The sequence below is a fragment of the Paralichthys olivaceus genome, chromosome 21 (genome assembly GCF_024713975.1).
Source record: "Paralichthys olivaceus isolate ysfri-2021 chromosome 21, ASM2471397v2, whole genome shotgun sequence".
In the NCBI taxonomy this organism is placed as follows: Eukaryota; Metazoa; Chordata; class Actinopteri; order Pleuronectiformes; family Paralichthyidae; genus Paralichthys; species Paralichthys olivaceus.
Genome location: NC_091113.1, coordinates 19191297 through 19219266, shown reverse-complemented (window position 1 = coordinate 19219266; position 27970 = coordinate 19191297). Strand labels below are relative to the sequence as shown.

Here is a 27970-nt window from a genome sequence, read left to right as displayed (position 1 = left end):
TACTGTAAGCCAGACTGTCTTCTGAAATGCAGGCAACATCTCATGCTCTTAGATGAGTCTGTACATTCCTGTCCAGCCAACCAGGTTTCTGGTTTGGAAACACCTTGATGGTTTTGGTGGTAAGCCCGGTCTCAGTACAGAAGGCCATGTAAGCCAGGACAGATGAGCTGTATTTCCCCAGGTCTGTGCTCTGCTCAAGCAAGTCCCAGTCTGTGTTTTCAAAACAGTCCTGCAGCAGTGAAGTTTTGGATTCTTCCCTCTAGACTTGGACAGTTTTAACAGTTTGGTTGGCCTTGTTCTGCAGATTAGAGGTTTGTGGGATGGGGTCAATTCCAGTGAGATGTGGTCTGATAAGCCAAGGTGGGGGGATGATGCCATTTTATATGCGTCTGGGACGTTTGTGTTAACCTGATTCTATGAGTATCTGGCTGTTGATGGCATCATATAGCTCCTCCAGCACTATCTTAGCGTTAGCATGTGGTGGTATGTAAACAGCTGTGATTAAGATTGCAGTAAACTCTCTCGGCATGTGGAATGAATTACTGCATTTCAGAGCCAGGTATTCAATGTTTGCGTACCATACCACCGGGCTCTCACCACAGCAGCCAGAGACAAACCATTTGGGTTTAAGCATCTTTATTTTCACCCCTGACGAAAAATAAACTCAACAAAATTCAACTTAAACTTGCCAGCTATTTTAGCTGGCGTCTCAGCTTTGCAGCTCTTTCAATCTCATCTGTTGTAGGTACTGACCTCCCCTGTATCAAAGAGGAGTTCCCCTTTCAGTTACTGCTTCATATTTATTTGTTTGGCTATCTTGTTAATACTTTTTGGAAAATACCAGTTTTACCCACCTTACTTTGTCTTGGATTCATTTTACACATGTTAATCTCTTTATTACTTATATATTTTGGGGACAACAGCTTTTTCATTCACGTTATTGTTGTAATGTCTATCTACAATAGGTCATTATGTGGTTGTTGTGGGATAAAGAGAAGGAAAAGGCTGGAGCAGAGATTAAATCATAACAGAAAGCACAACTACTTTACAGAGACATTTGTATTTAGTTTACAAAAACTTTAAATATTTCACCACTCAAACATGAAGTAATAAAATATAAGACAAACAATTAAAACGTGTACAAGTCGTCTTACATTACATACGTACATGGTCAATGCATTTCAACAAACAACCTCTCCTTAGAATAACAATGGGTCAAATGACCAGTGAACTTCCATGCAATAGTAGATAAGAATTTTTTTTCTGCATTTCTCAGCTACATTTCGACACCTTAGCTAGGCAGGACCACATGACATGATTCAACCACACAGTTTGCTATGCTAACCAAAGACAGCATGAATGGAATGCAGTGCTGTGTCTCACCACATGAGAGAGACAGACTGCAGGCCTGCAACCATACAGAAATGCATGTCATAAAGGTGCAATCTGTGCTGTTTGCCACGATGACTAACTCCACAAAGACCGGAACCTTTATCGAACATTGTTAGCAACACTTCTAGCTTTGACATGAGCAACTATAATCCCTTTAATTTTAACTTTAAGAGTTAAATAATGAGGAACATAGATAGATTTTTTTCCTAAGCATTATTCTGTACATTACAAGATGTCATTGATACCCATTTTCTTCTTTCTTTATATCCACAGTGTTGAAATGTATTGTGTAGTCCAACAACACAATATGAAATAGTATCAAACAACAAACTTAAAACAATACTGTGTTTTATAATCTATCCCAAACTGTCAAACAACACTGTCTCTTTGACACGTTCTTGTCCAAACACAAAAACACCAGCATTCATACATACACATACATACACACAGACAAACACACAAACAGAGGAACAGAGACAAAATCGAAATGATGGGATAAATTAAAGCAGAATATTCTAAGACCCATGCAAGCTCCCACACCCCCACAGGCAGAACTCAGGCATCAAGGTTGTACAGCCCCCACGTTTGGCATGCTCTGTCACAGTTAGATAAAGTTACCCAAAGACACTTGACAAAGATCCGATTTTTGTCAGAAGTAAGAACTGAAGTGTTTAAAAAATTAGCACAGACTGGATAAAATAGTTCCACCTTGCTAAAAGTGAAACATTTCAATTAAAAAACAAATCATATGACTGATCCCAAGATAGTGTTCATTGACAAAGAACATGACACATAGTTAAAATCTAAAAAAAACAAAGGGTTTACCTTCAGTTAATCTTGTTTTGTCTGACTACTATTAACATTGAGCTTGAATATTAATTCTTGACTTGACTAGTAAATAGCATTTTACAGCCACATCTTTTAAACTGCTCTCAAACATGCACTGATCTCCAGAGATCCTCTGGAGCAAAGGTGTATGAGAGAGCCTCTGGAGTTTTTAAGGACTTTCTCAGACTGGCCCCCTCGGAAGTCGGGAGGTGCTGATGTGAAAGCACAGCAGGAACTCTTTCACAGGATTCATCGTGAGGGACGGGTTGGCTGATGCCGCTTCTAACATGCGACAGATGCAAAAAGAAAAAAACAAAAAGAAATAAAATATCTCCAGATGAAAAAGTGGAGACAAAGACGTTGATGTCACAGATGGAGATGTCCATGAGCTGTAAACAAAAACAGGTGATCTCTGCAGCGATATTAATATCTTGCATCCTGCCTTTGCCTGCTGCACCAGTCCTCACCTGAATCCTGTGGAGGATTTGTTGCTGTTGCAAATGCGTCAGAGCAGAGAATCTCACGTTGCATTGTGCATGTGTGTAAGGCAACCTCTGGAGAAACTCCGGACCTGATTCTCCGGAGTTCCTGTCTGAAAACAGCTTTACTTTTGTTATATATTTATTTAGTTATTAATGCTAGTTTTTTACCCTTGGCCGCTCTATAAGACAGGCCTCAGAAGTCAGCTTGAAGCCCTTTCCATTTCAGTATGTGTTTACCATTTAATCAAACTAATTACCACAGAGTGAACACAGGGCCCAGTTAGGAATCTATTATTGTTGTTAGTCTTGACTTAACCTTCCAAAGTAATGTGGCTAACCTGTAGGTTTGCTGCCAAAAGATCACAGCAATTGTTTTGTTGAGCACAGCGCTATCATAACCAATAGGCCTATACATACCATTGTCAGCCCTCATGCAACTTGATGTGATTCTATGAGTACAAAGAAAGTGGACAGTCACTGTCTTTCAGAACCTATGGCCTATTCATTAATGGTAAAAAAAAAACAGATGAAATATTGGTCGTTGTTCATGGTGATGTAGTGTAGTGTTACTGTAGTGTTTTTTCTTCAGAACATGGTGCACCTTTTCCCCCTTTTCTTTACTGGTGGAGGGCAGAGCACAGCTCGGATGGCCTCATCGAATACTGTCTTCAGGCCTCGCTGAGTCAGCGCAGAGCACTCCAGGTACTTCACAGCCCCTGAGGACCAAGAAGAGGGCATGATGGGAAACAGAGTTCTCAGTGACACTGCTTGTGGTGCTTTTGATTGCTATGGCTAAGGAAGATTTGAAAGGGGACAGCGAAAATCAAACATATAATATCATCAACATAGGGCAACAGGATTTGACCCATTTTTTATCTCCAAAATTATTTTTCCAAGGAGCGTTATCAACAGTCACAGATCACAATAGCCATGGACACCATTCAATAGACCTTAAACCAATCAGAGCTAAAACATGTGACGTAGCATGTCATCAAACACTGTAATTGCAGTCTGTATTTCTTTTAGTCAAGATATACTGTCCAGTTGGTTAAACTCTGTCTATGTAGCAGATTCATCTTGATCGTTAATGAAAATGCTTCCTTGCTTCCTTGATAAAACGTATCTGAAATATAAATGCAGAAAATTTCTTACAGCCTTACAGTATGAGGGTTCCTGAAACACTTCCTAAATTTTACCTCTCTAATAAGGCTACATTTACTGTTTTAAAAAGCCTATTCTTGATGCAGATCCAACCTCACCTTCATTTGAAATCACTGAAAAAACTGTTGCAAAGCAATTAAGTTCTACTTATCTGATGTACATGAGTTGGTTCATGTTATTACAGTCATGGAGTTTCCCATGGTTTTGTGCTGGGACAGACATTTCTCACTTTATATATGCTGCCATTAGGAAACTTCATCAGAAAGCACCATGTAAATTTACATTGTTGTTTTACAACCAAGGGATTTTTATGTCCTTTTCTGAGCTCTCAAAGAAATTTGACTTACCTAATTCCCACCTATTTGGTTTTTTTCAGATAAGGCATTTTATTCGAAACCAGAACCCCAAATTCCCTAGCCTTCCCCTAGAAACTCTGGTAGACTCCTTATTGGTTCTTGATCCTGAAAAAAGGCAGCTAATTTCCAGCATGTATAGTCTACTATTGATAGCCCAGTGTCCGGCCCCAAGGATTCTTGGGAGCGAGAACTGGGAACCACGCTGCCTGATGATTATTGGCAACAAGTCTAACTGTTGGTTCACTCCTCTTCAATCTGTGCGAGGCAAGGCCTTCTACAATGTAAAGTTGTGCACAAAGTTCATTACACTAATTTGAGGCTATTTCGAATTTACCCCAATGTAACTGACTCGTGTAATAGGTGCAAACAATCTCCAGCCGACCATTCCCATATGTTCTGGTTCTGTCCCAGGCTTGCCACATTTTGGTCCGAAATCTTCAAAACCATCAGCATAGCATATAATATTACTATCAAGCCTGAACCTCTCGGTCTTATTTGGTGCCCCCTTGCAGCCTATTACCACTAAAGTCATGCAGACTGTTCTTGTCTTTACCACCCTGTTGGCCAGGCGACTCATATTACTTTATTGGAAACAGGCTCAACCTCCATCTCACACCAGGTGGGTGAAAGAGCTGTTACTGTCCAATAGACTTGAAAAGCTTAGATTTTCTCTCAATGGTTCCTTAAACTCATTTGAAAGAACTTGGAGACCTCTCTTAACTCATATTGAATCTCTGACATTTCTATCTGATCGTGATGACTAAGCCCCCCCCTTTTATTTATTTTATTATTGTATGTATTTGTATGTGTATGTGTATGTGTATGTGTATGTACATGTGTGTATATATTTCTATGTATATATGTATATATATGTTTTGTTTATTTATTTATTTATTTTTAATTGATAATTAATTAATTTCTTGTATGCACTCTGTTTTGTTAATGTGACATCAAGGGATATACAATGTGGGAGGGATAAAAAGATAAGGGAACAAAAAAGGTCAGAATGGAAGTCCTCTCTGTCATACTGCAATGTTATGTTGTTGCCTGTGAAATTGCTTCCAATAAAGAAAGTTAATCAAAAAAATTTTTTTTACATTGTTGGAAGACTGTATTTATCTCTGAAGTCTTATGAAACTAACAAGGTAGTCAAAAATCAGGTATGTCTTCAAGATATTAAGGCCTTGATGACCTGTAATTTTTTTTTTACTTCGAAATTCAGACGCAACAGAAGTTATTGTACTTGGCCTCTAGCATCTCAGAGAAAGTAAATTAGGATGGTATAACCTCGGCCTAGGGTTCTTCTGCCAGGAATCTTATCTTTGGGACATGGGAATGTCTTTAGACACAGCTACTGTTGTTTGTGCTTTAACTCTGAGTCCTCATACTGCAGGTGTCCCTGATTTCAGAGCTGCAGGTATTAATATTAGTGCTGCCCTATTATATATTATCAGCACTTTTATCATTACCAATATTATTATTGGTGGTGCTATCATTGTCTCTTTTACAACTAGCCAGTACTTCGATAAGCAGATGGGGAAGACTTGGATCAGACCATATGTCATACACAGCCTTACCAATCTCTCTTGCCATGGCCAGGCCCTGCGGGTAAGTGATGGGAGAAAGCTTCTTGTCTCGCAGCCTCTCAATGGTATCCTTGTCATCTCGCAAATCCAGCTTTGTTCCCACCAGGATGATGGGTGTGTTGGGGCAATGGTGTCTCACCTCAGGGTACCACTGAGGCGCCAGAAACATAGACACACAAACACACAAGCGTACACATGCATATACAAAGGACAAAGTCAACAAGAGAGGAAAGAGGGAACAGTTAGCTGCATACAGAGTGAGAGCAAAGACTACCTTTCCAAGATTACATTCAACAGTAGATCAGTCTGAAAGAAAGCATACTTGTATGAACTCAAATCCTCAGGCAAAGCAATCTCCAGTAACATCACATATCACATGATGAGAGAGAATCCCGACCGACTAGTATAAAGACTCTACAGAAGGAGGCTGGACCAAAGAAAAGTGTGATTTCATATGAAAGCATCACATGATGCTCGGCAGACAACATCACAGATGGCCATCACACACCCTCTGCACAGTATTTGCACAAGTTCAGACCTCATCTAAGAACATGTCTATGTGCTACATCCCTGGGGTGAATGAGTTCAAATCTAGACCGTTCTAAGCCAAGGTCTGGACAAGTGGGGTAACAGTGTAATAACCAGGTGGAGCCATAGATGTGCCTCCTTGTGGTCAGACTCGGCATGAAGGGGAAAAGGAGGTGGGGTGGTCAGTCAGTGTACTGACCTTAGCTCGGACGTTCTCAAAGGAGGCCGGACTGACCAGGGAGAAGCATATCAAGAACACATCCTGGGAAAGAACCAGAGAGATGGCTAGTTGAGAGCTAAATGTGTGTGTGTGCGTGTGTGTGTGTGTGTGTGTGTGTGTGTGTGTGTGTGTGTGTGTGTGTGGGGGGGGGGGGTACCGTCTGTGGGTAAGACAATGGTCTAAGCCTATCGTAGTCCTCCTGTCCTGCTGTGTCCCAAAGGCCCAGATTCACTGGTTTCCCATCGACCATCACATTAGCAGAGTAGTTGTCAAAGCTGAAGGAAAGACATTACGTTGAGTGAATGCAGTTCTGTTCAGGGAAAGGGTAAAAATACATTGGATTTTGTTGCACTTTCAAACATAGTGGTTCATGGAAGTAAATAATTTGTGTGGAACTAAATAATTAGTGTAGACTCTTTTTTTCAATTTGGATCTGATGACGATGATCATGGCCCTGTAGCGAAATTTTTTTTTCTAACTGGTCTGAGTCTTACATTTTAGATATTAATCCAAAATCAAGGAGAAGATTATAGTTTTTAAGTAGAACCCAAATGTCATCTCTCCTGCAGGGCTTTATGGTCAGGTTGTGGAAGTTGTAAAGCAGTACAAAAATATTGGGCTGATAACAGGTCAAACATGCAACAATTTTTTGTACAGTTTGAACAAACATAATGTCACATTATTAGTAGAAGTGCTTCAGAGGTATTGGGGACATAGTCAGGCCAGCGGTTCCCCACTGTTTTCAGTCTAGATAGTAGACTTTTCATGTGAGGCTGTGCCTCATGCACTCAAATCAAATATCATCGTAAAAAAAAATCAAAAAAATCAAAGCTGTTATAGAGAATATTTAGGTTATGTTTAGGCAGAAGAAATCTTACATCAAGGTCAACTTACTAAGTATTTTTCAACACATCTCGCCCCCACAAAGTTTGCTAAGTTGTCATGGAATTGATTCAGTTGTCATCATGTGACATGCATATGATGCTGAAGCCATAAAAGGTGCTCAGGTCTTATATATTTATTGACAGGACCATTGATTCACACTTCAACAATTTCCCAACTGGGATCAATAGATTTCATCTTATCTAATCTGGGTCAACCCTTTAGCCAATGCATGACAATTTAGCTGATGAAGATGGTAAAATATGTTTGAAAACAGATCAACACAGCACCATGACTGAAACTACTTTTTGTACAATCAAGAACGAACTTCATAAACCAGGAGTGGACATCACTCCTGGTTGATGAAGCTTCAATTCATCTCTTCATTGTATTTAGGGAGAGGCAAGCCACTGCTGCAGCTGTTTTCTTTCGTTGTAGTCAGAAATAATGAATAATCCTCAGCAGTTTTTATTCAAGTGGTGTGTTGTTCTTGAAGTTGTGTATTAGAAGCAGAAAGCTCACGCATGTGAGATGGACTGTTGCACATAGAAAGTAGGGCTCCCCCGAATTTGAAACCTACCTGACAGGTTTGTTTTCATTCAATCCTGTAAGTTAAATGTCTGAAATCTTGAATCAATTATGTTTATTGATTTGCAGTATTTTACTGATAGTATAGTATACCAGTGTGGCAAAATCCTACTCACGGGTGAAAGATTTTAATTATCTCAGCATATACAACATATTGACATAGAGTTTAATTATGGTATGGTCCTATTAAACCTTTGCTTACATCAAATAATTGTGAGAAAATGTGCAGTATAGGTTTACTCACACAGTAGGAATGTATTCACCAGGGAAGGCATTGGTGGTGTAGCTAATCAGCAGACAGGTCTTACCCACAGCCCTGAGGAGGAGGGACAACAGAGTTCAAGATTTTAATACATTTCCATACCCATGCAGTGTATACAAAAATAACAATTGGATGGAGGAGTGTACACAGGACTGCTATTGTGTGGTTAACAGTGGGCTACTAGTCCCTTTCAATGAGTGCTACACAAACACTGGCCTACATTCATACTGCCTGAGGGACTCAGTTGCTCCATATGAAATAGAGAATGAGTAAATAACAAGAGGGTGGCATTCAAATGTGTGATACTGACAGCTTCAATTCATCTCTTCATTGCATTTATTATTATTTAATTATTGAAACCATTAAGGACTATCCTAGACATTTAGCATTCACTCAGCATCCATAGAGACAGGTGATTATTTAGAGATTGATTATAATAAACATTCAGTAAGGAACACTTTGTCCATTTATTGCAAATGGGGATAAAGTTATGATTGGCGCTGAAGGCTCCATTCTTTGGATGTTCCCTGGATTAGCCGAGCAGTGTGCTAAAATAAAACAGGGAACGTATGCAGAACCCCCTGTTGGGCGTAGCAGGAAAGTTACATTTGTTTAAGATGAATATCATTTACCACAACCATGTTTGGACTCGATGCTAAAAGGTGGAGGATGGGGTGGTGGAGGCAAGTTGCCGTCAGCTGGTCTGGATGGCAGTGTTGCTGAGCAGGGATCAGTGAGGATAAGGTCATATTTAAAGGGACCGCTTTGGTGAGAGAATGGGCTGTGATTGGTGGGTAACTGACGAGCACCCATAAACCTATCTGTAGCAGACAGCTGAGCACATGACTCCCTGTCCTGCATGAACTAACACAATGCTTCATTTCAGTTAGGAACACTTTGTCATGATTTATCCATTTGTTGCAAATGGGGGGCAAGCATGCTGCTGGTCTCTGAAATAATCTAAAAAATGCAGGCATGCATTCTGCGAGAGGCCATACTAATGTTAAGTGAAACATCTGTGTAGCAGCAAGCATGCTGCAGACCTCTAAATGTACTGACTAAAGAATCTAAGTATGCATTCCGCAAGAGAACATAATACTGTTATGTGAAATAACTATGTGTTGCAGCAAGCGTGCTGAAGACCTCTAAAATTATTGACTAAAGAATGTAGTTGTGCATTCTGTGACAGAACATATTACTGGTATATGAGTTACTGGTATATGTCAGCAAGGGGCCCCATAACTCATATAGGTCAAAATAATAAAAAATTATTAAACCATCATCATTGAATATATATATATAGTTTTCAAATCATCCATCCAAACATCCATATTGATCGACCACCCCCCTGTATCTACATGGAATGGTTTGGTCCTGCCTTAGCGCACTTATCGGTGATGGTGTTTAGTAGCAGTCAGTAGATGTATCAGAACTACAGTGATGGCCATGCTGCCTAGTAAGATAAAATCTGGTTTTCAAAAAAGGAAAGAGAGAAAAGAGAGAGAGGAAGTGGACGGGAGTCCACTTAATTTGCAGAGTAGGTGAAGGCGAGACGTGAACCAAGATCCTGACGTGGCCTTTCCTTTTTCATTGGGTAACAGGAGTTCATCTTGAGTCACTCGAGGACGCTATTGGAGAAGTCGGGTTATAGAAGATAGGGAACAGAAGCAGATGCTAGTTGTGATATAACGTTGTTGAACCTTTTGCCTCTCTATCAGATTTTGAGTGTTTAAGGTGGATTGAGAACATCCAAGTGTCGAAGGCGGTAGTGATTTCACCGCGCCTGAGAAACCTGCGAAAGCAGCCGTGAATATGGCTTCTAGTAAAGCACCTACACACGACCAAAACTCAGAGCCTTAAGTGGATCACTGGACAGCTGGTGATCCACTTAAAGCCGAAGGTGACGAGAGTGGAAGGCACTTTTGGTTACTTCCTGGATGTTATTTTTTTAAGGCCATTGAAAAGGAGACAAATGGAGGGATTCTTGAGCAGGCTACATACTGAAGGATCTTTGCATCTTAACTTACTGAATACCTGTGACGAAAGCTTTGGTGGAAGAAGGTTGCATGTTTTGAGATTTGAACAGAAAATATAAAAGCACAATTGCTTCGTTATCGCAGAAACTAATTTGTTTTCTTGACTAGATTTGCCCTAGAGATGCTAGCAAAGATAACAGGATATAATTCTAATTCTAACAGTGGGTTGACACAAGAGGGAAGATCAAGTAGTTCTTTGGCCAAAACCGCTCATTATTGCAGTTCCCCAGAAACTGATGGAGGGAGCGGCATCACTAAAGAATCTGATGGCGAGTTATGTCTCTACTTTTTGTTTTAGAGAAATTGTTGGGACCTAGTATTTGTGGACCTGCATGTGTAGCCAAAGCCTGCAATGAAATGTCTTCTTTGTTCTGGAGACAAAGGAGAGCTTCTAGAACTCACGTCTCCCAGGGTGCTTCAACTTCACATCAAGGTGTTAAAACAACCCCCCCAGGACACAACTTTCAACCATGACCCATGAGGTCACATTGCCAATAAAAGACCAGTTCCACTCTTCTCTTTTCTTTCTCCTGGAGGAGATATGGGTATCTCTTTTCTACTGACTTCTCTGGGAGGAGAGGTGTTGCTCTCCTGCTCACCCAGCCAGGGAGACATTATCCCGAACCAAGCTCTATGAGTTCCAAGCAGGCCTGCCTGAAGCAAACTGCTAAAACCTTTCAAAATGCAGCAAACCAAAAGACTGCCTAAGAACTTTAGCATGAGCAATTGGCCACAACACAAGGTCTGACCAGCAGAAGCATGACAACAGGAGCCAAAACAAGTAACCTCAGCACCTCAAAAAGGACCTTTCTCCCTTTTCATGAACTGGTAACAAAACTGGGCTATTTGCACTAGGCTATGCACAGGACTGTTGAATAATATTCATGTGATGTTTTATAAGTTTGGTTTGTGTTGTTGTGAAATTGGGTAATATGTTATTCGAAAACTAATGTTAGTTCTGTTATGCTCTTCATAGAATCAGACTTTCTTTGCATGCAACTAACTACTTTCTCTAACCTGGCACCAACACCTTACACACACATCTCCCCAAACTTAACACAAACACGTGATCTCAGCCACATGACCCCACCACAATAGGGGGCATTTTGTCTTCATACTGGCCAACCACCATTTTGAAACGCAAACTCACATAAACATCCCCACATCTGTATAAAGGAAGTACACCTTCAGTTAGATAGTTTGTTTAAACCTTAATTATTTTCACAATAAATGTTTTTCTTTAACACATCTTCATTAATGTTGCATAAGTGTGAATTTTGCCAACCTCTAAACTGTCATTTACCCAACAAATTAGTTAAACCTCCAGAATAGCTTTCTTTCATCTGCGCAATATAAAGAGAATCAGACACATCCTGTCAAAACAGGATTCTGAAAAACGGATTCATGCCTTTATTACATCTAGAGTAGTAGAAGTGCTTCAGAGGTACTGCAACTCCCTAGGATGTCCCAGCGGATCCTTAAGAACCCTTCAGCTAGTGCAGAACGCTGCTGCACGAGTACTGACAGGAACCAGAAGATGGGATCCTGTCTTAGCTCAACTTCACTGGCTCCCTGTTCAACAGAGGATAGATTTCAAAAATCTCCTTCTAACTTATAAGGCCCTCAACAATCAGGCCTTATCCTATATTAAAGAGCTCTTAAGCCCTTACTGCCCCCACAGACCACTTCGCTCCCTAAACTCTGGACTCCTTGTAGTGCCTAGAGTTACTAAGAGTAGAATGGCTGTGTGGCATTCGACCACGCCACCGGGTTCCACCCCGACAGCCAGAGACGAACCAGTCCAACCATTGCTTGTTTAGCATCTTTCTTTATTTAAGGTCAAACTGAAACATACACAAAACATGGAACTTAACAGGTCCAGCACTATCTGCTGGACCTTCAGCTTCACCCCAGTCTCCAGTGTCTTCTCCCCAAGTGTATTCTTAGTGCGTCCTGTGCGTTCTCTTTCCCAGTGTGTTTTCTCGAGTGTCTTGTGCGTTCTTCTCAGTGTGTCTTCTCGAGGCAGCTCTGCTGCCTCCTTTTAAAGTCTGAGGATCAATCAGCTAACAGCTCTCACCTGTGCTGATTGATCCTCAGTGGTGCAGGTGAAGGTGCTCTCTCCGCCCCTTCACCTCCACAGGCTGGTAGAACGTTTTAGTCACCAAGCTCCTCTCCTTTGGAACCAGCTCCCACTCTCAGTGAGGGAGGCAGACATGGTCTCTACATTTAAGGCTAGACTTAAAACCTTCCTTTTTGATAAAGCTTTTAGCTCAACCCTGAACCATAGTCATCCATAGCTATGCTGTTATAGGCCTACACTGCTGGGGGATCACCCATCAGGCACCAGAAACCAGCACCTTCTCTCTTCTTCACTCTCTGCCTGGTTTATTTTGTTATATCTTATTACATATCTCTACCTCCTTGGGTCTTCTCCTCCACTCCTTGGTCCATACTGTGTGGCTCTCCCTCATCATGACCCAAGCCCGTCCTGGCTCGGGTCATGATGAGGGATGTACCTGGTGAGGTCGGCGGTCTGTCGCGGGGCTGACATGGAGGGTTACGCAACCACCAGCACTCTCACCTGAGGACCTCTCACCTTTGGAGCCATGGGTTCTACTACTGCACATGTTGGACCATGAGGGAGGCAGGAGTGCCAGGGGGGACCACCGCACCCTTGGAAGACCATGCGAATGTCCATATGGAGATTCCCGGGCTGGATTCAAGCCCCTGACCTGACACTTGACTCAACCCCCCCCCCCCCCCCCCCCCCCTTTTGTGCAGCACCCTGAGACAACTGTTTGTTGTGATACTGTGCTATATAAATAAATTTGATTTGATTTGATTTGATTTGAAGTAGCCACAACAACAACTACTACAACAAAAAATGTTGCCCAAAATGGCTTTTTCTTTCTTTAGAGACCACAATTTATTCAAAAACAGTCCAAAATGTCACATGGTATATCAGGTGAAATTCAGAACACACCTTTACACAACAATGGGCCTCATTCACCAATACCTTATTTTCTTAAATTTGTTCTCAAGAAGTTTTCTGACAAAATTCAGTCAGATTCATGACAGTTGAAAGCAGGTGCCAGTTTTTTAGCATAGATAAATGCCCCACCAATGCCTATAAAAGGGCATGAGACTGCAGTGCTTGTGCACACAGAGAAATCCCAGCAACACAACCAGACCCTAAAACGATTAGTGGACTCGGTGAACTCCATTGGAGATATGTTAAATCAACTTCACACACACTTCAACCCCGCTCTGGACAGGAAAGGAAGAATTAGCCCCAACGCCGCCTGCTCTCCCTGTCCTCTCCTCCCGGGACTCCAATAGTCCCACACCCCAACACTACTCCGGTGAGTTGGGGTTTTACAGACAATTTCTGCTTCAGCGCTCTCTTGTCTTTGATAATCAGCCTCGCATGTATACTTCTGACATTGCGTTTCAATTTATCCTTCGATCAATTTCACCACCCAATTAAAGGCTACCACAGTTTCTTTTTCATGTTTGGAAAGAGAGGATGAGGTGAGGGGTGTTCAGCTACAACATGCAATTTCAACACTAGATATCGCTAAATTCTACACACTACCACTACTATTGTGCTTTCTCAATTCTAACATTTTTATTGTAAATTACACTAAATTTTCACAAAATGTTAAGCACTAGAGATTAATGTTTCTAATGTGAAGATCAAGTTTTCATTGATCCACAACTGTATTTCACTCTTTGTTGAATTAAAAATGAATGAATGTAGTTTAATGTGCAATAGAGTTATCTATGAAACTGGGTTTTAACTACAAATGAGCACAGAACTACATCTGGTAAAAACAGTATTGTAATCATACAAGAACACTTTGTTCAACTTGTTATTGGAATTTGAAATTAATCACAGGCTTTTTACATTTGAGTTTTAATTAAATCATTGACAGTTAAGATATGATTTGCCCTTATGTGTCTTATGACAATGAAAGCAGCAATTCACCATTATTTCCTGTTTGATTTATTATAAGGAAAATGGTAAATATGTACAAATACAGTTGAATCATATTGGTTAAACACAAACTATTCAACCACATTAACTGTGACTTCAAAATGTTTATATCAGAGCTTAAATACGTAAGTTTGTATATCATGCTTTTAAAGTGTTAACAGCATTACAAATTTATTATATTAGTCACATTTATCAAGGTGAACTTCAGATTGGACAGTTCCAGCTGTTTAAGATTGAAGACTCTTCACGTCACATTGGTAAACACTGACCTGTAAAGGTTGTAACTGTTGAAGTTGACCCATTAACTATTTCTAGATACTTTTCAAGTAATGTTTTAAAAAAGTTACTCTGGGGGTAGCTGGGACAGCACCTACACCTCGACCAGAGGATCAATCAGCGCAGGTGAGAACTGTTAGCTGATTGATCCTCAGGTTTAAAAGGCAGCAGCAGAGCTGCCACAGGAAGACAGTCTCTTAGAGACAATCAGAATTGAGACATGGGACACTTGAGTTGAGCCCACTGTATTGATGTCTACAGTGTGATTAATAAACTATGCTGAACAGCATCATGTTTGTCTCTGGCTGTGTGTGGGAGGCCACTGTGGCAGCCGATCATGCCTACAGGGTCTTCCACACAGCAGGGAGACCCTGCTTGTACTGACATCTCATCAGAGAAAACTGAACTGGAGTTGGTATATTGACAGCACATCTGATTAAAGAATTAATGATGTTGTTATCCCGTCTCTCTCCTCTACATCCTGAAGAATGGCACAAAATATGCTGCTCCACACGAGGGCTTCCTTCTTTTGACACCAGTCGTCGTGATCATTCGATGAGGTCCTCATCATCAACTAAAGCTTCAGTCTTTCTGCCTCTGTTAGATTCATGGATGATTTACAAAAGCATGTTAGTACCATAGACTTTATATAAAGATGGACGTAGTGTCAATGACGTCACCTGTGGCCAACCCATAAATGGGCAAAGAGGAGGAACAGCGAGTACAGCAACTGAGCCACGCCCACAGAGCTCATCATTACCTGGTTAGCTTAGGCTAAGGAGCTAGGCTACATGCTACCCACTACTGCTAACCGGCTAGTGCTGTAGTGTTGTTGCTCCGGGATGGTCACTGTTGTAACAATGAACCAAACAGTGATAAGTTACCCTGAAACTATAAAACAACAAAACCTATTGATTTATCTATTATCATAATCATACTTCATATGCTTACATGCCTCAAGTGGTTTTTAAATGTACCGTTTATTTAACACCTCTAATGAACAATGAGGCAATTTAACTACCTCATACTAAGTTTACAGATCTTTAGTAAATAGTTCTGTGTCATCATTTGATTGTAATTTTAATAAGTTAACATTAATAAACTACATGTGTAAATTGCATGTGATAGTAATTGTGTTTCACAAATGTTCTGATACATATTCGTATAACCACCATTACTATTACAACCTCGTTTTTTAGCCTGTTATGGAATTCACAGTGAGTTAAAATGAGTGCAGATGTGTAATTATATGACAGTTTAGATGTTATTATGATCTCCAGACACCACTGTTGTAAACAGTGCTCATATTTATTATATATTTATCTGTTTTAAGTTTGAGAAGTTGAGGGACTTGATGTGGACTGTTATCAACAGCACTGTGAGAGATTATCACCTTGAATATTACAAATGTGCTAGAAAGACATTTTATATATTTGTACAATGTTTATTTCTTTTAGTACATCAATTTGGCTGAAATCTGTGGTGCTTCCACCTGCTGAACACAGAATAATCTGTAAGTACCAGTCTTGGCTGCTTAACACAGCTGATATTGCATGTGCCAAAAGTATTGTAATTATTGTATTGTACAGTATCTGTAAATAATTGTAAGGATTTATCCTATGTTCCTTATTATCTACAGATGTGACAATAATTTCAGCATAAAACATCCTTTATCGCGACTTTTTTGATTTCATTTAATTTCATGAAGCACTGCAGCACCTGATGTCCTCAGAATCCACTGTGGCAGCAGCAACATGGTGGAGATCGGCAGCTTCAGGCTGGTCAATATGAGGACGACCTGCAAAAGCTTTATCAACACTTCATGTCTTCCTCCATCAACTAAAGATCACCTGCAACTGCTTAGAGTTGGCAGTCTTTGCCAAATGTCATGGATAATATTGAGTCAATTTCTTTATCCATTAGGGTTGGTAAATAAAAAATTAACACTGTTATCACAACAATGTTCATCTTTTACTTTCTGATTTGATAAACTTCAGATAAAAACAGTGTTTTCTTTCCTTTTTTGCCATAAGAGACACACTCAGCACAGCTGTGTCCCTCAGGTTCCTCCGTCCCTAATAAAATGACAGGAAACAGGAAAGTATGGCATTATTGCAGAGCTAAGTGTTACTTTCAAACAAAGTTTGTGTCCTTATATTCTGTGGATATCCAACAATGTATCTGAATATGGTTTGGGATTAAACAGTGGTAGCAACCAAGACAATGAATGTGTGGAGTTCTTCCATACTGCATATTGTATTGCAAATATAATGTAATGCATTATGTGCAATACTTTATTTAATTGTTAGTTAGTTATGAAAACAGGTCTATACCTGGAGTCAGTGCTGAAGTGATGACTCAGTGTTCAGTCTTGTTGGAGTCCAGTTCTGTCTTCTCATGTTGGACATCCATGGTTGCAGGATATCTGAGTCACAGGTTCACGTTTCAGTCGATCACAGTAAATCTGTTCCTGCAGTATGATAATCTAGGCTTGTGGTAATATTAATGAATGTGGTAATAAATAAAGTCCAGCTCAACCAGTTTCACACTGCAGCAGCTGCACTAACATTATTTCTGAAACAATAATCTAATCAAACATTAATACTGAAGTTACTCACAGTAACATAGTCAAGCCAAATAGGTTGACGGGCTAAACAACTTTAAATAACGTTAGATATCTAACTTGGTGGAGCCTATTCTCCAAACACACACTGGCCCTTAGTTTATAAGATGTATCACCATAAACTCTAATGCTTCTCTCTCTGCCATGTGGACCGGTTCATGTCAGTTTAAAAACTCCCGTTGCTCCCGTTAGCATCGCCATTACTGCTGGTATTTTGCCTAGAAGTTAGCAGAGCTAAGCTAACAAGCCAGGTACAGAGACAATGATACCTGCTCATCACTACTAACACATAAATAAAGTACAGTACTTTACTCACCACAGAAACTGGAGCACAGATGTCTTGGACTTCTCTGTCAGGACAAGCAGCCGAACAACAAACGATGATATTAATTTGACATGTGACTGAAAACTCCTCCACAGATCCCGGTCATGTCAGGTGACGGGGATTAGCCTGTTAGCTCAGGTGAAGCAGAGCAGACCACAGGCTAACAGTCAGAGTAACAAGCTTACGGTGATGTCACGTATCAATCAAGTGATAATTCACAATTTCAAACCTCTATATTATCTAAACAAGCGAGACAACACAGTTGTCATGAAGGAATAACTAAGTGATTGAGACAAAAAACGTTTTTTGAACCAGGCTGTAAACAGGTCTAATTCTGCTCTAAAGTCGGGCTTTTAAGCATGGGAGTCAATGGGAATTGAGCCAGCCTCAAGTAGCCACCCAGTGAACTGCAGCTTTTTGCACATCCGTATTGGCCTCATTGCTCAGCCCAAGTTGTTGCAGCTTGGTCAGCACAGAGAAATAGAAAAAAAATGATAGTATTAGTTGGTAACACCTCTACTTTAGTCAATAAAATTATATTAAAGTAGAAATTAAGACCTTGACACCAAGTTATCCAAAACCCACAGCCCAGGAGAAATAATAAAACTAAATCTAATGTCACGTACTCATAGACTTTTAATAACTTACATTTATGCAACGAAGTCACATGTGTCAGAAACAAATGTCTTCATGTTAATGTTGGTTGAATCTACCTTTTAATCGAACTTAACTCTAACATCTGGTTAACACAGGTTAGCATCCCCAAGGGAACTGGTAGGCCCAGCATTGCAAAGCTATCGGCTAACTAGCTGGCTTGGTTAGCATTGTAATTCACATTTACTGGGACAATAACTAGGATGCAGTTTCCCCTTCTCTGGTCAGAACACATAGAAACACAAGGTAACTTTTGCGGAGCATAGAGAACACATGTCGAATCTGAGACATCAGCTCCTCTGTGTCTGTTGTTACTGAAGAATTCAAAACTTATTAAAACAAATTAACAGCGTCGGTGTAAAAACCTTCTCAAGCGACTAATAATTTTTTTTCAGATGGACAACCAAACCTCTGACAAGGAGTGTTTTACCGAGCAAAGGAGACAGTAATCACTAAGAAATTAGTATTTCATGGGAGTAGTTGGTGTTTTTTAAAATGGCAGTCTATGGAGCCAGAGATTTCTTGGAGGCAACTTGAGCCAGCCTGATGGACGGGCTTTAACTCTTGGAGCCGAAAGCTACATCCACTTTTTTTTATACAGTCTATGGTTCTGGCACAAGTAAAGCTACACTGGTTGGGACGTACACTAAACAAGGCATTTTCAAATTGTAAAAATGTTAATGTAAATCAAATTATATCATATCCGGTAAACTCCTAGCAGCAATTATATCTAACTATCAACATTTAAAAAAATGAAACTCCATGTACTGTAGGTCATTAACCATTGAAACATAATTAGAAATGAAAATGCTGAATAGCTTTGTATCCCCAAAACCAAAGCTCCACTGTCTACTTGTATGTGTTTACAGGTCAGTCTTGTCAATGTGGCAGAGATGTTAAACACCTACTATAGCATTTCTGGCAGAAAAAACAACGCTGATACATGCACACAGGAGGAGACATTTTTGACAGTGAAAGTGCACAACTCAAAACTAGTCTATTTGTGTAGACATTCAATCAGGAAAATGTGCAAATTTCACCTTTTTCACATGACCAATAAACTGAGCTCTGTCCTTTTTTATTTGCAGGATTAGTTGTTTAGTATAGTATTGTAAATGCATAATCTACTTTTAACCAAAACCTTATCTGTGTTCTGAAATGAATACCAGAATCATGAATCTGAAAAAGCAGCATTTCTATTTAAGTCCAAATTATTTAGTTTTTAGCATTTTGATTTCAAGCATAGGTTACAGTAATGACTTATATTTGAAGCGTTTTCTTAACATTGTTAATACTTTATGAGCACAATTTTCCTGGTCTATATCTACAACTAGCAATAATGTAAAGATTTTACACCAGCAGTAAAAAATATCCTGCTGTAGCTACTGGGCTGTGGACACAATCCGCACAGTGTGAGGAGAACTAGGGCAGCGGGGCCTGTTTGCCATTGACAGGGCCACAGATTCCTTAGCGTGCATCAGCACTTCAGCCTGCCTTCGGTGGCCTGCGAGGATTGCGAGGTGTCCCCCCATAGTATCTCAGTGGTCACGATGCGAACTAACGTAATGTAACTACACTTCCATCGAACATGAGCAAGGATAGATAATCGGGGCAACAGACACATCGGTGGGCCCCAGCTCCTTTTTCTACAAAGCATCCTCCCATCATCCATTCATCCGTAGACCCATTACTGAATCACACACGAGAGAACGTTCTGATGCTGACTGTTTTCAACACTTACCCGTCGCCGACCACCACACATTTGATAGCCTGCATTTGTGCACGAGCTGAAAGCTTCCAGGGATCCGTAAATGGTGCTTTGATGGATTCGACAGTCTCCGCCGAGATCTCGGATGAGAGCAACGGGCCAGTTCGCTCGGCGATGGAGCCGCAGTGAAAGAGGGCGATTTCGAGCAGGGCCGAGCGAGTGCGGAAAGTACCGAGTGTGTTTAAAGGGACAGACAGCAGAGTAGAGGGATCGTAGTGAAAGAGCGGAATCACCTCGTGTACTTCCGCATTGCTTAGCTATATTGCTCCTGTTCTTTTAGTTTTGCATTGGCTTTCAGATGTTAAAGAAGATAAGTGATGTAGCAGATATCATAAAAAATAGTCAAATGCATTTGACTACGAATCTACGATGATAGTCTGTCTGCCAGGAGGAGTGAAAAGTGGATGGAATGTTAAAAATGTTAAAAAATCGTATAAGAGATGCGAAGTCAACATTACAATATAACATACAATTGGAACAGCTTTTATTTATGCTGTTATAGGCATAGATTGTTAGGGGAAACATTATACATGGAGTTCTCCCTTTCCCCCTCTCCCTCTTCATTACATGAATGTCTCATCATTACACTTTACTGACTTGACTTCTTCCCTGGAGTCCTTGTGCTTTATCATTGCAAATCCAGGACTATGGCTGCAGCCACATCCTGGATCATGATGGTGGATTGTTCGTCGACCAGGCAAGCAGCTGAGCATGGGTTATAATAATAAGTAGATTGCTTAGATATACATTATGCCTACTCACATGTGATCATTAGTGTTGAGGAGGTTTTGACCATCCTCACACATTTCTGTATATACCACTATATATTATGTAGAGTGGAGATATAAGCGGATGCTGGGGGAGACATCTGCAGACTTAAAGGTGACAATTGCTCATGTTACTCTGTTAGTGTTATATATATATTGTTCCACCTTCAGGTTTTCTAGATGCATCAAGTCTACATTAAAATATTCTGCATAAGACATCTGCTGCTGCATGAGTTCTCCTTTCACCAGGTCCCAGAAAACTTTCATAACAATTAGGCGCTGGGCTGATGTGCTGCCTGATGAAGGTGCTACAACAACCTTCTAAAGTTTAAAACTTTGAAAATTCATAGCAAATCAACTGTAAGTGCTTAAACTTTCATCAAATTCTAGGCCCAATTGAGCAGAAACTTTCCCTCAATTGAATTGGCAGCAATTATGAAGTCCATCGCTCTTTTTTCATAAAAAACTGTAAAACTAATTGAAACAATTTCCTCCCACAATTTTTGATCAATTAACACCAAACTCATTATACTGCATCTTCAGATGATCTAGCACAAATGATCTAGACAGATTTCTGATTTATCAAAAATTGAGAATACAGTGCAACACAGTTGTTCTTACTGTAAACAGTACTATAAATAGATAGTAGAAATTCTTGCTGATTAAATGTCCAATGGTCACACAAACAAATTACATTTTTACATTTTTGTCAGTTTCATTGAACGCTGTTGCCATGGCAATGCAATGAAAGTTGATGTTCAAAAGACATTAGACTAATCATGCACATCAGAGATGAGATAATAACAGTTTACTCGGTCAATGCACCTGGTAAACCATGTAATTTATTTTATTGCTTCCCCTGTTTGCTGTTTCAAAGTGTCGGCATGTAGGAACTTTGGACAATGATGAAGACCTATAACATCTCTCTGAAAAATGCAAATGGAATGAAAGTTGCCACAGTCATTTAGACAACGAAATGAGGCTACATTTTTGCTCAGTGGTCCAGAGTAAAATATGTTAATGCAATTAAAACACATTAAAGATGTATGTGGCATAATGTGGAATTTTTAAGTTTTGCTGTGAGGAAGGCTATTGTAATTTTAGAGTACATACTTAAATCACCAGAACTTCAAATATGTTTTTGTATAGCCCATTCACGAATAAAAATCTGTCTCACAAGGTGCAACATCCCCTGTCCTTCACCCTCAATAGGTGTTATGGAATTTTCATAGACACTGTCTCTTGTCCTCTCAGGGGCATAGTGCAACAGGCTGTTGTTTTTGGGAGGTGCAAGAGCTTGGTGAAGGTCAAAGCCTACACTCTCTTCACTCCTCACAGATATGAGACTGCTTAAGCAGGCAATACTGTCTCCATAACTAGAAAACTAACTAGAAAATACATTTTATTGTTTAAGAACAATCACACCCATAGATAAAATGATCTGTTGGGGTTTAAAGTGGGACTGCAGGAAAGCAGACTTCAGAATATGAGAGAGCATCATGCACAGATGTTGTATGGATGAATTCTGATTTTCTCCCTGGCCAAGCTTCAATAAATATTTCAGCATAAGACATCAAAGGGCTGCTGAACGCTTTCTTCACTGATGAGTTGACCATTGATCAGCAGATTTTCCACAACAACAGGGAAAAAAACTTAGAAAACTCAGAGAGAGCAACATGTAAGGGATCCCTCTCCCAGAACAGACAGAAGTGCAATATATGCCATGTGTAAATGATCAGCAAAATAACAGTATTCACAACATTGATTAGAAGAAATAGTTTGTAACATAATGGAAAAGTGTGTTATGTGTGTTACATTCTAGACCTATAGCAGCAAAACTAAGAGCTGGTCTAAGACAGCGCTAACTATAAGCTTTATTAAAAATGAAGGTTTAAGGCCTACTCTTTAACGTAGAGAGGGTGTCTGCCTCCCGAACTGAAACTGGGAGATGATTCCACAGGAAAGGAGCTTGATAGCAGGAACCTCTGGCTCCTACTCTACTTTTAGAGACTTTGGGGACGACAAGTAAGCCTGAATTCTGGAAGTACAGTGCTCTAGTGGGATGATATGGTACTATGAGCTCTTTAAAGAATGATGGTGCCATATTATTTAGGGACTTGTAGGTAAGGAGGAGAATTTTAAATTGTACTCAAAATTTAACAGGAAGCCAGTGTAGTGAAGCTAATACAGGAGAAATGTGGTCTCTTTTCCTGGTTCTTGTCAGGACACATGCTGCAGTATTTTGGACAAGCTGCTAAATCTGTAACGATTTACTGATAGAGCCTGATAATAAGGAATGACAATAATCAAGCCTGGATGTAACAAAGGTGTGGAAAAAACATTCTGGATCTTTTTAGGACTGAACATGTCTGATTTTTGAGATGTTACGTAAGAAATCTGTTTTAAGAGAGAATCGTTTTCAATAGAAGCAAGGGCATTGCCCTCGAGAATAGCTATATCATTAGATAATGCATCTCTAAGGTGCTTATGGTTGAGGTTATAATAAGATAAAATTGTTGGTCATCCAATTTTTTATAACCTTGAAACATGATTGAAGTTCAGTTAATTGATTACATTGTTCTGGTTTTATTGAAATCCACTGATATCTTCCAACGAGGTGTGTTCAGGGACCGTTTGTACATACCAACATCAGCTACCTTAGCCACTGGTAGTGGAGTTTTAGGCATAAAACACGATTTAAATGATGCCGTTTCGAGTCGAATATGAATGTTGATATATGATAGATTGATTATATTCAATACAGATATTTTTGTGGTTTTAAATGGTGAGATAATTGAGGTCAGCTGATCAAGGGTGATTGGAGAGAAGCTGTCTAAATAATTAGTAGGATTCTTAGCTGTTCCTGAGGAATACTGGATTCAGTGGATTGAGAAACTTCAAAAGTCTTATGTAGTTGCTTAAAGTTTGGATTTGAATACGTTAAGGTTCATGAGTAAAAGTTGTGCTAATCATAAGTTTTTCTTTCAACAGCATGCCCATGGCCATATTGCCATGAAACAGGAAGTTCAACTTATTTAATTATACATTGTCGAATCTGGGCAAAAATTGTTTGATGACCTGTTGTGATGTCCTGGCTCATCTACCTGCTAGTGATGTCCGGGCTCATCTACCTGCTAGTGCTATCCGACCTCTGCAGCTCATCCATGATCTGAATTTGTACCCTCAAGGTTGAAAGCACTTATTGTTAGACGCTTTGTCATGGTTATTGTATTTTTGTCCTCTTTTATGAAGAGTGTTTTCAGTCCATGTCTCAACAGTGTTTTTGTTATGTTTTGAATTCATGTTTTAAGTTTGTTCAGTGTTCCTCTGTTTTATTTTGTAGTCCCTGCTCCTGGTGTGTTTTTCCCATTTGACTTCCTGCCCTCGTCACGCTCACCTGTTTGTCTTGTGCCACCTGTCCCCAGTTACTCATTAGTTCAAGTTTGTATTTAAGTCTTTGTGTTCCCCCATGTGGTCATTGGTTCGTCGTCATTTATGTCGTCTTATGCCCTCATCGTCGTTTACCCTCATCATGTTCATGTGTCTCGTCACCTCTCGCCACGTTCCCCGTGTTACTCCTCTGTTTTGCCTGAGTGCATCTTTTGATTTATTGAAGATTCCTTTTGTTACGTTTACCTTATAAATAAAGGACACCTTTCGTTACATAATATTTAGTTCTGCGTTTTGGTACACCTGTTCCCTTTTTTCTACCGCGTTCCCCCCCACCTACCTGACACGCTTTGGATAAAAGCGTCTGCAAAAATTAATGTAATGTAATGTGAGACCATATTCATAAGCCAAAATTCAACATAATCATAGCACCACCTACTAGCAACAAAGCGCAAGCCTAAACAGGATGTGACATTTAACTCTTTCATGCACTGTGCCGACACATAATGCAATACCAAGCTATGTCCATCCTCCAGCAACTACACCACAGCACACACAGACTTGTGCAAACTGCAGCTTTAATTATTATTGATATTACCTGGAGCTGCTGTACCATTTTTCAACTGATAAAAACTAAACACCATTCTGGTACAATACCATGGCAAGAGTGTTCGGTGAAAATGCATGAACCATGCCTAAAAAGTCATGGTGGAGATTGAATAATGTACACTGAAGTCACAACAACTTCCTGCTTCACAGCAAAACATTGAAATTTGATGCCACCCCACTGATCAAATTAAAAATCGATTAATCCTTGAGGAGGAGATCATTAAAGTACTATGTGTGTGAATCGCCAACAATGACCACTTTATCCAAAATGGCTGACTTCTTGTTTGGTTTCGAATTATGGGGACTTTTTTGTAGGTGTGGGCATAAGACATACAACAAACGATTATCAGGCATTTTGGTAAAACGTGCCGTAGGGGCTGCACTTTAGGGAGCAGTATCAAGTCAATTGGGTACGTCGATGTGCAAAAAAACTGAAACATAAATTTCTTGCACATCTGAATCTTGTGCAAGGTTTCAGCAGTAGTTACACATGTTTAGGACCCCAAATATGCGATTTAATGGGAGGAGAAAAATGTAATATTTCTTGAATTAAATTTCGCTAGTACTCAATTAGATCCATACACTTTATCCCACAAGAAATGGGCCTGATGGAATATGATTGATGTTTCTCATTGAAGCATAACTTCATTCAAAATTAAAGATATTACATGCAACATTCAAAATGTCAGCTACTGCAATCCTCAATCTGAAAATACTTTACTTATTATGATGTGGTATTGTGCATTCTTGATCAGTGCCAGAACCTAAACAGTGCAGGAACTACAGAAGAGTAGACACAGTTTGAGGGAATTTAAATCTGTTTGAACTACCTTGAAAATGTATGATCTTTTACTTCATGACTCAGATCTTAAACTCTCTAATGAAGAGTATTGTTAGTTTTAATTATGAACTTTTATGATGCTGGACTCTTTCGTTTTGGACTTTTGCCTCTGTAATGAAGTGTTTTCATTTATATGGACTCCTTGTGTATCATATCTGTCCCTGAGTTTGTGTTTGTATTTCAACCTTTACCTGTGTTCCCTTGGTTCCATTGTGTTTCATTCTGTGTTCCACCCTGTTTTATTTTGTAGTTTCTGCTCCTTGTGTGATTTTCACCTGGACTTCCTCTCTTGATAAGTTTCACCTGTTTGTCCTGCCATCTGTTCCTGTTCCTGTGTCAGGGGTCCCAGCAGGCACCGCTCCTGTTCCTGCCCAACGTACATGGGTCCTGGAAGGCATCACTCCTGCTCCTGTTCCTGCCCCACGGTCAGGGGTCCCGGCTGGCTCCGGCAGTTCCTAATACATGTACAAGGGTCGAGGCAGGGGTCACTCCAGTTGCTGCCCCACGTACTAGGGTCCCGGCAGGTGTCTCTCCAGTTCCTGCCCCACGGCCAGGGCTGGTGCTGCTCCAGTTCCATTTCATGCCCCATGATAGGTACTACTGCTACTGCAGTGTCAGCTGTCTTCCCCCTCGGAGCGCAGCAGCTATTTTCTCCTGAACCCTCTGTGTCTGGACAGCTACAGAAGCAGTTGCTATCTTCTCTTCTCCAGTTTCCCCTGTATTTGATCTGCAGCAGCTGCTTACTCCCCCAGTCCCCCCAGTGCTTGAGCAGCAGCCACCTTAACAAGAGCTCCCTGACTCTTGGTTTGCTGTACTTTTTCTGTTTATGGACTTTGCCTAATTAAACAGTGTGTAGAATTTGGTGATATCTAGTGTTGAAATTGCATGTTGCAGCTGAACACCCCTCACCTTCCAAACATGAAAAATAAACTGATGTAGTCTTTAATTATCATAAAAACTCAAAAGGTGTATAGTTTTTCCAGTCTGGACCAATGTAAAAAAACATGGCGGCCTCTGTAGATAGGGTCCCCTTGATGTAAATATAAAGGAGTTGAATATAAAGGGCCTTTTCTGGGGTATAGAAAACTACTATTCATACAATTTAGATGAAATGAACTAGTGAAAACATCATGAGAATTATTCTACATTCAATTTCTGCCAATAGTTCCCTTTCCCTAAATCTTACACAGTGGACCTTTAAAGAACACTTTTTATTAAAAGTTTTTGCTTCTGCAATTTTGGGTCCACCCGCTCCTAAAAAACATGACAGCTGTAGTATCAAGACCCATTGACCTCATGCATCCCCAATCCACAGACCTACTACAATCAGAAAACAGTTATGTAGAACAATAGAACAATTAAGATCAACCACTGGAACATTAACACTTTAAGAAAAATCCCACAACTAAAGGACCACAGTTTACTGATATAAAAACTTGAGTAATAAAAACAAAATAAAATTCTAAAAACAAACACACTTATAAAATATCCATCATCTATCTGAAAACTTTTACAGTAAAAATATAATTTGCAAAAACACATCAACAAACAATATTTTGTGAAGTCTTAACTTGTTCCTTCATCTGAACTGCAGGGAGGTATCTGCCTGGTTTGACTGATACAACATTAAGGCACACTTAAAGGGTGTATAATTCAGTGAAATCTAGTGGTGAAGTTGCATGTAGCCGCTGAATACCCCTCACCTCACCCTCCCCTTCCAAACATGAAAGAGAACCTGTGGTGTCTATCAGTTTTCATAAAAGTTTAAACGGTGTTTAGTTTGTCCAGTTTGGGCTACTGTAAAAAACATGGCCACATAAAGTATTATATATATAAAGTATTTCAAACATAAAGGGACCATTCTAGGGCAAAGAAAACAACAATCATAATGTTTACATGATCACACACAAGTCAAAACATCACTAGATCACTACGCCAATAGATCCCTTTCACCTAAATCTTACACACTGAACCTTTAACCCAAAACTCAGTTTGAAGGTTGTCTCTCTAAAAATTATTTGAGACTGAGAGAAACAAAGAATGGGTTCCACAGATTAGAGAATCTCCACGGACAGAGATGGATGTAAGGCCAGCTAGCTCTATAGCTCTAGAGACTGTTTTGTCAATCTGTTATTCAGTCAACCGTTTTGGTTCAGACTGAAATATGTCAACTTCTAAATGATTGCTATGCAATTTTGTACAGTCAGTCATGGTTTCTTAATGCTGCACCTTGATGACTCTGTTAATAGAGTTGCAATCAGTGTTGTGATCCTCTGACATTTCATCTAATGCTGGTTGTCCATTGTAAATATCAATCAACTTTTCAGACTCAGCAGGATTATTTCTGATGTGGTTGTTTACATTTAAAATAAGATCATCTGTATGAACCTGTCTCCACC

At 39.9% G+C, this 27970-nt stretch overlaps 1 protein-coding gene across 1 annotated transcript; it reads right to left on the bottom strand.

The window, feature by feature from the left end:
• Positions 1-1041: 1041 nt before the first annotated feature.
• rac3b (Rac family small GTPase 3b) lies at positions 1042-20120 on the bottom strand. The gene is made up of 6 exons (XM_069517579.1): positions 19938-20120; positions 8268-8339; positions 6711-6828; positions 6533-6595; positions 5797-5956; positions 1042-3418 (listed from the first exon to the last, which is right to left on the bottom strand). Exons 1-6 carry the CDS (start codon positions 19970-19972, stop codon positions 3288-3290), a joined length of 579 nt encoding a protein of 192 aa, XP_069373680.1. The 5' UTR covers positions 19973-20120; the 3' UTR covers positions 1042-3287.
• Between the last annotated feature and the right edge of the window lie 7850 nt (positions 20121-27970).

What these genes read in the sequence shown, in the direction of transcription:
- rac3b (XM_069517579.1), bottom strand. Translation starts at nt 19,972, where the DNA reads ATGCAGGCTATCAAATGTGTGGTGGTCGGCGACGG. An exon ending in CATTGTCTTACCCACAGACG is followed by an intron (nt 6,596 to 6,710) that starts GTACCCCCCCCC and finishes GTTCTTTCCCAG; the next exon opens with GATGTGTTCTTGATATGCTT. An exon ending in TTGAGAACGTCCGAGCTAAG is followed by an intron (nt 5,957 to 6,532) that starts GTCAGTACACTG and finishes CTGGCGCCTCAG; the next exon opens with TGGTACCCTGAGGTGAGACA.